We start from the raw sequence: 12,627 nt of genomic DNA on the forward strand, positions 1-12,627 counted from the left end.
GAGCTCCTCAGGCTCGGGGAACAGGATGGTGCCAGCGAGCCGCGTTCGCTCCAGTGACCCACCGGCCACCTGGGATGGGGCTGGGGACACTCGCTCTGTGCCATGAGCCGGGGACCAGAGCCGGGGTGGGTCGGGGTGCGTGCCAGAGCCCGGGTGGCGTCGCAGCGGTGCCCGGCTGCGGGCCTGGTGCTGAGGGCATGGTGTTCACCTCGGCCTCTCTCCCTCCCCAGGTGATGCAGGTGCTGAACGCGGACGCCATCGTGGTGAAGCTGAACTCTGGGGACCACAAAACCATTCATCTCTCCAGCATCCGACCCCCCCGGCTGGAGGGGGACAGCACGCAGGTGACCGTGGGGACGCGTGGCGGGGAGGTGACCCTGGGGGGTGGGGGGATGGGGAGGGTGCTCTGCTCCACTCCCCAGCGCTGCAGCATCTCTGCTGGGCAGCGATCGCCGGCGTCCGTCACCGTCCCTGGATGGGGTCCCCTCCCCGTGAGGCTCCTCTTCTATTTGGCCTGAGCCCCTTCTGCTGAGTTTCTTGCCGGGGGAGCCCCGTTTTGTGGGGTGCAGGATGGGGAGGGTTTGAGCGTGCACTCTGATGGCTGCAGGGACACCGATGCCTCCCTCCTCCCCTGCCTCAGTTTCCCCCTCAGTATCGCGAGCGCTGTTGCGTCTCTCTGCTCCGGGGAGGTGGGAGAGCCGCATTTCCAGGGCATGGGGCTGTGGAGGACGTGCCGGGGGACGCGCTGGCAGGGGGGTGACCCGTCCCTGCAGGCTCGTGCCCCTCGGTGGGTGGGCACACGGGCGGCGGGGTCTGGCTGCTCGCCATCCTCGTGAGCTTTGCCAGCTCTGCCCTCCCCTTGCCCTGCGCTGGGGGGAGCAGCAGGGGGCTGCAGGGCTGCCGGAGGTGATGCGAAGCGTGCGAAACCCTTCGGTTTTCCCTTTTTCTCCCCGCTGTGCCGTTCAGCGAGGTGCTCCGCCGCCCCGAGCATCTCTCCCCTCCGCCGTGGGGCTGGCTGGGGTCGGGGAGCGCTTCCCTCCCTCCTCCTCCGGCTCAGAGGGATGCTGGGGGCTGACTCGCGGAGACCTGCAGTGTCGGGATTTGATGGAGAAATCCCAGCTACTGAAGTCTTTGGAAAACGCCGCATTGTTCGTGCACGGTTTGCTCTCCGCTGCGCTTGGTTTGAGCATCCTGCAAGCCCGGCGTGCCCTGGACCTCGAGCCCAGCACTCGGCAGTGACATGAAAGCGCCCAAAATAAGCTCTGCCGCGTGGCTGCAGGTCACACGCCGCGTCCCCTTCACCTCCCATCAAAGCGCCAGGAGCCGGGGGGGGGCCGCTTTAATCCCCGTGCCCCCCTCTCAGTGCCGGTACCTGCCGGCATGGCTATGGGCACAGGAGCTGGGCACTGCCCGGCTTTGCCTGGTGGCAACTAATCTAAAACTACCCAAAAGCTCCCTGGGGCAGGGATTTATCTGCTGCTGCTTTTTATTATTCATTTATTTTATTTTTTCCGCCTGCAATGGTTGATGGAGAGCTGCCAAGACCCCCGTTTCCTAAGGGAATCCTCCTCATCCATCGCCCCTCGAGATGCCGAGGAGCGCTGCTGCCGGCAAGCGAGCCCGGGGGGGGGCTTTCCATCCAGGAGCAGCAAGCCAGCCTTCCCCCAGGATTACGCGACAACTGCCTTTTCCAGGGCTGTTTTTTCCCCAGACGCCCCGGCGAGCACCGGCACCGCGTGCCACGGCCACCCCCCTCCCCGAGCTGCCGGTGGGCGTGCAGGGGCAGAGAGCCCAGGGCTGCCGCGGGAACGGCGATTTGGACATTCCTCCCTCCTAGGATGCCGCCTTGTTTTGTACACACTGAATTATGAATAACTTCCCAGATTAGCCTCTTCCTCCTGCTGTTTCTCTGGCGTCAGCACCGGGTGGCTGGGGGCCGCCGCGAGCCCAGCAGCACGTTGGCATGGTGGGGAGCGGCTGCCAAGCAGCCACCGGTGCCGGCGGGGGGCAACTTGCCCCCTCGTGCACCACCGGCACCGTGCGGCGCTGCCGGGAGGAGTGCGGGTTCTTCGCGGTCTCCAAGGAGACTGCGGAAAGGCGGCTGGCCACCCCCCCCCCGGTGCCGCGCTGCCGGCTCCCCTGGCAAAATCCTTCGCTTGCTTCAGTGCTGCGGCCCCGGCGTGCGGGCGGGTTGCCTTCTCCTGCCTGCTGCGAGCCACTGGGCTCACTGCCAGCCCCACCGCCATCCACAGTGGCACCCGGGGCTGGAGAGGGCTGGAGCCCCTCTGCTGTGGGGACAGGCTGAGAGAGCTGGGGGGGTTCAGCCTGGAGAAGAGAAGGCGCCGGGGAGACCTTCCAGCCCCTGCCAGTCCCTAAAGGGGCTCCAGGAAAGCTGGGGAGGGACTCTGGCTCAGGGAGGGGAGCCACGGGACGAGGGGGAAGGGTTTTCCACTGGAAGAGGGGAGATTGGGATGAGATCTTGGGAAGAAATCCTTTGCTGTGAGGGGGGTGAGCCCCTGGGCCAGGTTGCCCAGAGAAGCTGTGGCTGCCCCATCCCTGGAGGGGTTCAAGGGCAGGTTGGCCGGGGCTTGGAGCAACCTGGGCTGGTGGGAGGTGTCCCTGCCCAGGGCAGGGGGTGGCACTGGGTGGCCTTTAAGGTCCCTTCCAACTCCAACCGTTCCATGATTCTATGATTCCTGTCCTTGCAAAGGCAGACCCTGAGGTCAAGGCTCTCTCTTTCTATATATATATCTGGGGTTGATGTTGGGCTGTTCTTGGAAGGTTGTACCCAAGAGGTGCTGTGTGCGGGTCCGGCAGCTCTGTGGCCGCGGGCTGCTGTGCTGCGGTGGGGACCAGACACGTACCCACCGTAGCAGGTAGCATGTCGTTAGTGCGGCTCCGCTGGGGAGATCCATCTCCATCCCGCCGAGCGCAAATTGGTCCCACGGCACCTGGTCGAGTAGATGGGAAATGACAAACCGAAAATTCAGCGTAATAAAATCCTACAGCCTTTCATCTCCCGCCTTCATCACCCGGCGCGAGATGAATCCTGAGAGCAGGAGCTGATAGCGTTTAATATGTCTATCGCTCGTGTCTGTCGAGGAACATAACGTATTCAGATGAAGATGTATCTCCTGTTCCCGCTCAGGGGCTGGGTCTGCAGGTGCGGTGCCGGTGCTGGGTTGCGGTGGGGATGGCTGGAGCCCCTCACCGGGATGGCTGGAGCCCCTCACCGAGGTGGCCCCCTTGTTTTGGAGCAGCATCTCCAGAGCAGGAGAGTTCACGGTGATCCTTCCCCAGGCTACGTCCCGCCACCGCCGTGGCCGGGCTGGAGGCTGAGCCGTAGCACCGCGCTCACCGCAGCCAGTGCTGCGCTCGCCTCCGGTGAAATTGCCTGGTCCTCGTCTGGCCGGGCTGGAGCCAGGGCCGGTTTCTGCCGTGTTTAATCCCGCAGCCTTGAGGCTGGAGCGGGTTTGGCAGCAGGACCTCGTTTCACAGCTGTGCTCCACATCTGGGGCTCGAAGCATGGGGGGCTCCAGTCTTTGGCGTGGAGCCCTTCCCCATCCCAGCTGGTGATGCCCATCGCTCCGCCGTCCTGCTCCGCTCATCCCTCCTACCCCGCGGTGGGGTTTGTGGTCCGTCCCTCTATTTCCACAGTGGGATTTGTGGTCTGTCCATCCATGGGGGGTGTTTCCACAGGGCAGGAGGAGAGCAAACCCCAGGGAGGAGGGGTGGCTGCCAGGGGCTCCGACCTGCCGTGATTCTGGCTTGGGGACCGGCACTTTCCTGCGTCTCGGTGTCACCACCCTTCCCGGCATTCGGGAGGTTTCAGCTTTGCTTTTTTAATCAGAAGTTCACTCCCTCGGACAGCTAAATTACAGAATCTCGTTAGCGGCTCCGTGCTCTAGCAAGCTATATTTGCCCAATTGCTGCAACGGCAGTACAAATCTGCTCCAATCCCCCAATTTATCTAAATTGATATCTTAATTGGTAATACTCTTGGAGTGGGGGAGTCGAACACATGGACCTTGATTCAATGAGGAAAAAAAAAAGGGAAAAAACCATCCTGCTGGTGGTGGGTTGGGGTTTTTTTTGAAGTCTGAAAGTGGGGCAGCGTCTGCCCTGGCCGGAGCGGGGCCGGGGGGGGATGCGGTCGCTGACAGGGGGCTCAGGGCTTTGGGAGGTGGCAAGGGCACCGGGAATGGAGATGTCCCAGGTCCCCGCTCCTTTCCTGGCTGTGCCACTGCTCTGGGACTCGACGGTCCCTGCTCCTGCCTGCGCGGCAGGGATAAGGTTGACATCGGTGGTGGGGGATTTCTTCAAGGATTGTCTCGATCGCCCCGGGGCACCTTCCAGCCGTATTTTCCGAGGACACAAAGCCAAGGCTATCTGGTTTTACTTTATCCTGGACGCTGGCTCACGCCTCTCCACTTGTCCCACACCGACGCCAGCGGGGGGATGCTCGTGGGGGCTCTCGGCCACCTTTGGGTGCCCTGGCGGGGTGCAGGGTGGTGGCTCTCCAGAGGAGCAGGAACCCGGTGCTGCACCCACTGCCGGGGCTTGCCGGCTGCCAGCGCGCTGCCGGAGCGACGGCAAACCTCGCGTCTGCTGGGAGTGCGATTGGCACGGCAGCAGCTAATTGCAAAGCTGACACGAGCGTCAGGGCTGTCACCGCACCGGGCAAACTTGGGAGAGCAGGCGCTGCCGCAAACAGCACGCGGTGAAAAGCTGGAAAGGCGGGGAAGCTGGAAATGGCTTCAGAAAAAAAAGAAAAAACAGATGGATTTGGGCTTGGATGGTTTTTTTCCCCTCCTCCAAATGGGCTTGTGCGCGGGTTCCTTGGCTTTCTGATACGTTCCCAAAGGCAGGGAGCTGCTGGCTCCCGTTGGGCTGCCAGCAGATGAGGGATAAACCAGCCCCCGCGCTCGGCAGCCTCCGGAGAGCGGGAGCTGGCACCCGCGCGGGGTCCTTGTTCCCAGGTGGTGGGGACGCTTGTGGCCAGGGATCCGTGGCGCTGGGGCTGGGGGGAGGACGAGCCCGCAGCCCTCAGGCTTCGCCCGCCGGGTGGTCTCAGCATCCTCAGCATCTCTGCTCGGCGAGGATGCGGGGTCTCATGGGGTACCACTCGTGGTGCCACTTCCCCTCTGGTCTCGTGGGGTGGGTGATGCTGGGCAAAAGGTATAGAATCGTAGAATCGCCCGGGTTGGAAGGGACCTTTCAGATCATCGAGTCCAACCATCAACCCAACACTGACAGAAACCATCACTAACCTGTATCTCTAAGCGCTACGTCTACTCGGCTTTTCAATCCCTCCAGGGATAGCGATTCCACCACTGCCCTGGGCAGCCTGGTCCAGTGCTTAATAACCCTTTCAGTGTAAACATTTTTCCCAATATCCATCCTAAACCTCCCCTGGCGCAACTTGAGGCCGTTTCCTCTTGTCCCATCGTCTCTGTGTGGCCCTGTCCGTCTGTCCGGGCACGGCGCATCCTGCCACAGAGAGCAATGACGCCGGAAGGTTGGTGCTCCTCACGTGGTGTTCGGCTGCGAGCCGCCGGCTCCCAGAGGTGCTGGTATTTAAGTCCCTGACAAAGATTTTTCTCTGCCTCGAATCTCGCGTCCGATCTGTCTTCCAGCAGCGCAGCCCGGTGACCTTCGTCACCCCCTCGCCGCCGGGCAGCGATGAACGATGCCCGGACGAAGGCTGCTCCCGCTCCTCCTCGTTCTGCCCGCCGGCTCCCCAGCAGATTTTAGAAAGAGACGTATTTTACCCAAACCCCATCAAACGGCGGTACTTTCTCTCTGCTCCTTTCCCCGCCGCTTGCTGATTGCCAGGATATTTATGTGAAATTGGAAGCGCTTTGTAAAAACGACCTGCCCAGGAGCTGCCCGGGGCTGCGCAGCCGAGGAAGGGCAGGGGATGGACCCTGAGGTCGAGGGCAGCCCGGACCCCTCGCGCTGCTGGTTTTGGCGCTGTTTGAGATGGATTTATAACCCTGTTTGAGATTTGGGGAAACGAGCTGCTCGGGAAGCATCCCGTCACACCTGGCTTTAGCAACCGCAGCTGCTTTATCCCTGGAAATGAGCTTTTTCCTGCGGCGTTGTGACAATTTGGGGTACCCGATGGCGCGTGGGTCTCGCCTGGCAGAGCCTCGGGTGCCGGAGGGTGCCGGGTCCCGCTCGGCCCCTCTCGGTGGGAGCCGCCTGTGGTCGGTGCCGTGCTCGGCGAGGCGAGGGCTGCTCGACAGATGGTTTGCAGGTGTCCGCCTGGTGCTTTTCTGCAGCGAGCCGGATTTTGGAGAAGAGGGCGGCTGCGCTCGGCTTGGCAGAAGTTGGAACGTTAGCTGTGAACGTGGATCGGTTCCTCCTGTCCCTGCAGAGGCTCTTCTGGCATCCTCGGCTCGGGGGAGCGCGGGCGATGCCGCGGGTGATGCCAGGAGAGGCGGCGTTGCGGCACGGCGCGGCTGCCGGTGTCCCCGCCCCGCTGCCGGGCTGGTTGGGAGTTTGGCAGAGGTGGAATTTGGCCGACAAGCAAAGTGCTCAGTTTGCTTTGCAAAGTCCCCCGGCGCTGTTTGGGGGATGGCGCAAGTGACGATGGTTACGGTGCCGGTGGCGCGGCAGCCCAGGCTTCTTCTATGTGAAAATAAGGGAGCCGCTTGCTTCCCCGGCTTGTTATCCCTAGCCCCTCGCCGGTTCGGTACTGGCAGCTCCGCCACCAAGCTCTGGTTTTCCAACGACAGGGATGTTGCGGTGGTTTAACCCCAGCCGGCAGCTAGAACCCCCCAGCCGCTCGCTCACTTTGGGGTGGAGAAGAGAATCGGAAGAGTAAAAGTGAGGAAAAACTGGTGGGTTGAGACAAAGGCGGTTTAATATGTAGAGCAAAAGCCACACACGCGAAGCCAAACAAGGAATTCATTCCCTGCTTCCCATGGGCCGGCGGGTGTTCAGCCATCCCCAGGAAAGCCGGGCTCCATCACGCGGAATGGTGACTTGGGAAGACAAATGCCATCGCTCTGAACGTCCCCCCCTTGCTTCTTCTTCCCCAGTGTTATACACTGAGCGTGACGTACCATGGCATGGAATATCCCTGCGGTCAGTGGGGGTCAGCTGTGTCCCCTCCCAACTCCTTCTGCCACCCCAGCCCATGGCTGGCGGGGCGGTGCGAGGAGCAGAAAAGGCCTTGAGAGCCTGGTCGCAACCAAAACCACCGGTGCGCTGCCGACGTCACCCTCGTCCCAAACCACAGCACTGCGCCAGCCGCTGGGAAGAAAGTCACCTCCGTCCCGAGGATGCTGAAACCACGGCAGCGTCCTCCACAGCAGCGACGAGGTGGGGGTCCACAGGGCTCTGCCTGCTCGGGAGCTCCCCATCGCTGCCACAACCCTCGGACATGGCTTGGGGGTCCCATGGGCTTCTCCAGTACCTTTCCCGTAGGGTTATTTCGTGCCTCGCTCCTTCCCTCCCCTGCCCCTGGGTGCAGCGGTGGCAGCTCTCACCGGTGTCCCCGGTGCAGCGGTTCCTCTGCTGCAGCCAGCCCAGGCCATCTTTGAGGACGCGTTGGTGGCTGGGAAGGAAGGAGAAGCACCTGGATCTGCCAGTCTGGTGGGAGGCTCCTTGGTCAGCTCCCTGGAAATCCCCCTGGTAGCCAGAGCCGGTGGCTGGGACTCCCCGAGGGCACTGACTGCGTGGAGTAGGATCGTAGAATCATAGAATGGCTTGGGTGGGAAGGGACCTTAAAGGCCACCCAGTGCCACCCCCTGCCCTGGGCAGGGACACCTCCCACCAGCCCAGGTTGCTCCGAGCCCCGTCCAACCTGGCCTTGAACCCCACCAGGGATGGGGCAGCCACAGCTTCTCTGGGCAACCCGGACACCTGGATGCGTGCCCACATCTTTCCCTTCTGGGCAATTTTAGGGCAGTGGCAACATGTCCGGGCCGATGCTATCAGATGTCCCTTTTCTGCGTGGCAAGTTGCTTTTAGAGTCTGTGGTACCAAACTCGTCCCCTGTTGTCCATCCCAGGGAGGCATCTGGGCTGTTCCCAAACACGGCAGGGCTTTCCATCCCTTCCCGGGGAGGATTCCTGGTTTCCTTGGCTTAATACCCATCTGCTGGCTTCTCCCAGTGCTTTGGGCTGTTCTTGGTGCCTCCATCCTTCTAGTGGTGGTGGCTAAAGGCAACCACCCTTGGAGGAACCTGGGGGATCCCCCAGCTCAGCCAAGCTCCCCCGGCACCGCCAGCTTGTCCTTATCGTCCCCCGTTGACGCAAAGGGGATGCTCAAAGCCTTCGAGTTGTGCCTGGTTGGCCGGGATCTCTCTGCCGGAGCTGAATTCCAGGCTCCCGTGGCCGAGGGGAGCCCTCCCCGCTGAGGGATGCCCTACGGCTCCGCGGCGAGGACGGCAGGGTCTGCGTGGAGAGAGGACGGCGTTTCCCTATCATCTGTTGAGCAGGGTTTGTACTAGCAAAAAAAAAAAAAGCGCGGCGCACTCAACGAGCATAAAAGATTAATGAGAATCAAACCCATCAGTGTCTCGTCTCCGCTAAATTACAGTTACAAGGATCATCGTAGCTCATCCATGTATTGTGTAACAGAACCGATTGCCGGCCGTGGCTGGGGCGCGCGGCGCGGCGTGAAATGCAGAGTGCTCGGGCGTATGGCCCTAATGCATTCTAAATATTGGCGGAGGAGAGGTGCGTCTGAGAGGCCGGGAGCGGAAAGCGGGGGCACCGGAGTTCCCCCATCAATATTTAATAGGGGCTGCAAGAGCTTCCAGGGAGAAGACACATGAAGTCAGCATGTTCTTGCAACCTGTTTTCTGCCCTCCGGGTAGCATGCTTTTTCTAGTGTGAAAATGATTAGCTTGCACATCCCTGCGCCGTTCCTTCTCTCCCTTCCCCCTAAGTCTCGCCACGGCGGGTGAAAAATTCTTTGGCATTTGATCCGGGGTTCCGGATGGCCGGGATTCAGCTCCCAGTAACGCAGGGTGCTAAATCCTGGGGTGGGAGAGGGTGGGGGTTTGTGGGGGCTTTGGGCTGAGCCAGAGCCCTGGTAAAATACCGCTGCTTGATCGCAGGAGGGGTTTTTTACCCCCGGCTGGAAGCAAATGTACAACCAGGCGGCGGCACAGCCAGATCCTGGCTGCTGGGGGATCTGTTGGGGCCAGGCAAGAGGCCTTATCCCGGCTGGATTAATTTGCGAGCTGGCACAGCTGGGTTCCTGTATGGATTACAGCCGCTGGCATCCCGGGAAATTGCTCCTGGCTTAGGGAGCGAAGCAAAAGAAAAAAAAGAATAAAAGCCCCGGAGCAGTAAAGCGGCAGCGTGGAGGAGCGGGCCGGGCTGCGGAGCCGTGGTTCGGGGAGATGATGGGCAGGAGCTCCCCGGCAATTAAGGAGCAGCATCTTTACGAGGCGACGGCTCCGTGACCGCAGGCTATAGCTAATTCGCACCGCGCGGCTCCAGGGCCCCTGTCGCCGGGGGGGGGAAAGATGCAGCCGGGAGGCAGATGCAGCTCCCGACCATATGCTCTGCGAATAGCGGCAGCGCTTAAGTGCTCGGTGTTATTGATGCCGTGTTAAGTAATAAGCCCTGAAGATCGGGCTGTGCTAAAATACTTCCCAAACAACTTACATTTAAGTGTTGTAATTCTTCCGAGCCAGCAGAAGTGCCTGGTGTTTTGACACTGATGCTCTGAGGAGGATCCAGGCACCTGCCAGCTCGCATTTAGGAGGACGAGGCTCCAGCCGGGGCTTCGCACGCTGCTCTCTGGGAGCTGCTCTGCTCGGAGAGGCTTCGGCATCTCCCGCGCCCGCCGTTCTCCGGCGTTAAGAGCAGGAACGGGCAAACCCGGCTTCTCGGGGCGGCGGGGTCTGACGCCGCGCTCAGGCCGTGGCAAATGTCTCTCGGGCGGCCGGGCGAGCGTGAAATCGCCGGTGGGAGGGAATGAAGCTCTGACCTTTTGATCTCATCAGGAAGCTACCGCGAATCCGCTATTGATGGTTAAATTGCACTAAATTAGAGAGGAGCTGTGCAATTCTGCCACGTTGCTGAACTGTGCAATTAACGGCCTGCCTAGCAACAGCACCCTTGTGCCTTGGGAAACCTAAGCCCATGATTTTAGGTACGTGGTGAACCTGCCTCTGTGAAGGCTTAATTTTATTTTTTTCCCGGCAGCGTGTGGCTTTCGGAGCCCCTGCTGGGAGGCAGCCGGAGCCGTCCCCGCCGGCAGCACGGAGGTTGAGTTCGGTACTCGGCATCGCCCCGGCATCACCTTGGATCCTGCCCCGTGGCCAGCGGGATCATCCCTTGGTCCATCGGGATAACCGAGGGGATGCTGTGGGGCACGGCTGGGGCACACGTTGGCACGGCCAGAGAGCTGGCATCGCCTTTGCTGCGGCCGACGTGTGGGGTACCCCCCTGCCAGCTCCCCGGGGTGGTGAAGGGGTACCGGCAGCTCCATCACCCGCCGCGGCGTTGGGCTGGATCAGGAGGGGGAATCTCCCGTGGCGAGAGCCGACCCGGGCTCACATCCTCCCCCCGCCGCCTCGCCCCTCCTCCTGCGCTCGCCTTGTTTCGAGCCGCTTACAGCGAAGCGCGCTGCTGCCCGCGGGTCAGGGCTCCGCTTTTGTACCTCCAGCCGGGAGCGTGGCACAGGCATCCCTCTCTGCAGAGGAGGAGTTGGGGGGGGCGGAAAGTGCTGGAGCGGAGAGCTCGGTGCCTCCCCCAGCCCCCCCTCTTTGCATCGCCCGGGCGTTTCAGCTGCGTCAACACCTCCCTCCGCGCTCCTCTCCCAGCGCCGCGCGGTGCTCTCCCGACTCGGAGTAATCATGAATATTCCCCCCGCCATTCGCACCGGCTGCTGGAGGAGCTCTATTTAGTCGCGAGACATTTGAAGACGTGCGGCAAGGGATGGCGCGTGTCCCCCGCTGGCGCCCGCAGCCCACCCAGCTCCGTCGCCTGCGGGCGGGCTGTGGGGAGGGGATGCTCCAGCACATATTCATGGACCTTCGCTGGCACCGGGTGTCCATGGGGACTGCGAAGGACGCGGGACTCCTGTTCCCACCCCCCCCAGACTGGAAAGGGCGAAGCTTCGCCCCTGCACCCAGCTCCTTTTGGTGTGGCCCCCAGCCAGCTCTCGCCTCTGGGCAGGTTTCGCTGGTGCCCGGCTGTGGCAGGAGGGTGCGGGCAGCTGTCACCCCCCTGACGTGTTGTAGGTGAACAACTCCTGCCTTGGCACCCCCTGGTGCAAGGGGCAAAGCTGATGGACCCCTTAGAGACAAGCTTCCCCAAGGCCACCCCGAGCAGCGGGGACAGACGGATGGATGGGGTCAGTGGGACGCGATGGTGGGACGTGATGCAGCTCTGCCAACGATGCTAATCTGAGTGTGCGGTGACGCAACGGAGGGATGGGATGGCATCCAGAGTGACCCCGACAGGCTGGAGAAGGGGGTCCCTGTGACCCCCATGGGGTCCAAGCAGGCCCAGTGCAGGGTCCTGCCCCTGGGTGGGGGCAGCCCCCGGTGCCAGCCCGGGCTGGGGATGGAGGGATGGAGAGCAGCCCTGAGAGAAGGGCTTGGGGGGGCTGGGGGGGGGAAAAGCCGGCCATGAGCCGGCACCGTGCGCTGGCAACCCAGAACCCCCCCGCAGCCTGGGCTGCATCCCCAGCAGCGTGGGCAGGGGGGCGAGGGGGGGATTCTGCCCCTCTGCTCCGCTCGGGGAGACCCCCCTGCAGTGCTGCCTCCAGCGCTGGGGCCTCGGCACAGGAGAGACACGGAGCTGTTGGAGCGGGGCCAGAGGAGGCCCCGGAGATGCTGGGAGGGCTGGAGCCCCTCTGCTGTGGGGACAGGCTGAGAGAGCTGGGGGGGTTCAGCCTGGAGAAGAGAAGGCGCCGGGGAGACCTTCCAGCCCCTGCCAGTCCCTCAAGGGGCTCCAGGAAAGCTGGGGAGGGACTCTGGCTCAGGGAGGGGAGCCACGGGACGAGGGGGAAGGGTTTTCCACTGGAAGAGGGGAGATTGGGATGAGCTATTGGGAAGAAATCCTTTGCTGTGAGGGGGGTGAGCCCCTGGGCCAGGGTGCCCAGAGAAGCTGTGGCTGCCCCATCCCTGGAGGGGTTCAAGGGCAGGTTGGACGGGGCTTGGAGCAACCTGGGCTGGTGGGAGGTGTCCCTGCCCAGGGCAGGGGGTGGCACTGGGTGGCCTTTAAGGTCCCTTCAACCCAAACCCTTCTGTGATTCCGTGGTTCTATGCAATCCCCCTTCGTCATTTCCTACCCCAGCCCTCTGCTGCAGGGTCTGAGGATGGACCTGCCAGCCAGCCAGGGTGGTGACGGTGATGGGGACAGTGACAGCTCAAGACGTCCCCTCTCCTGAGCCCCATGGAGAGTACAGCAGCTCCATCCTTAAAAGCTTTCTGCCTCCCACCCGGCCCGGCCGCTGCTGTCCTAGTTTTCTCTGGCTGCTATTCTTCCCCTCCGTCACGTGCGGGTTGGGCACGGGGCGCTCGAGCACGGCTTCATCTTCTGCGGACGGCTCCGAGCTGCTCCCAGGGCTTCCAACGCCTCCCTCAAACTTGCACCCGGGGCTGCCGGTGCTGCGTGGGGCCACGCTTCGTACGCTGGAGGACTAGCAGGA

The 12,627-nt window shown here is 62.5% G+C and overlaps 2 protein-coding genes across 2 annotated transcripts in view; one reads left to right on the forward strand and one right to left on the reverse strand.

The window, feature by feature from the left end:
- The window catches only part of LOC141738011 (filamin-C-like), a 236,211-nt gene that overhangs the window by 62,537 nt on the left and 161,047 nt on the right, over positions 1–12,627 (reverse strand). The window lies entirely within an intron of this gene.
- Positions 1–12,627, forward strand: part of SND1 (staphylococcal nuclease and tudor domain containing 1) — a 145,615-nt gene that overhangs the window by 21,569 nt on the left and 111,419 nt on the right. The window contains exon 10 of the mRNA XM_074573113.1: positions 231–344. Within this exon, the coding sequence (XP_074429214.1) occupies positions 231–344 (114 nt within the window). The remainder of the gene's footprint in view (positions 1–230; positions 345–12,627) is intronic.

The sequence above is a fragment of the Larus michahellis genome, chromosome 1 (assembly GCF_964199755.1).
Source record: "Larus michahellis chromosome 1, bLarMic1.1, whole genome shotgun sequence".
NCBI classification, from domain to species: Eukaryota; Metazoa; Chordata; class Aves; order Charadriiformes; family Laridae; genus Larus; species Larus michahellis.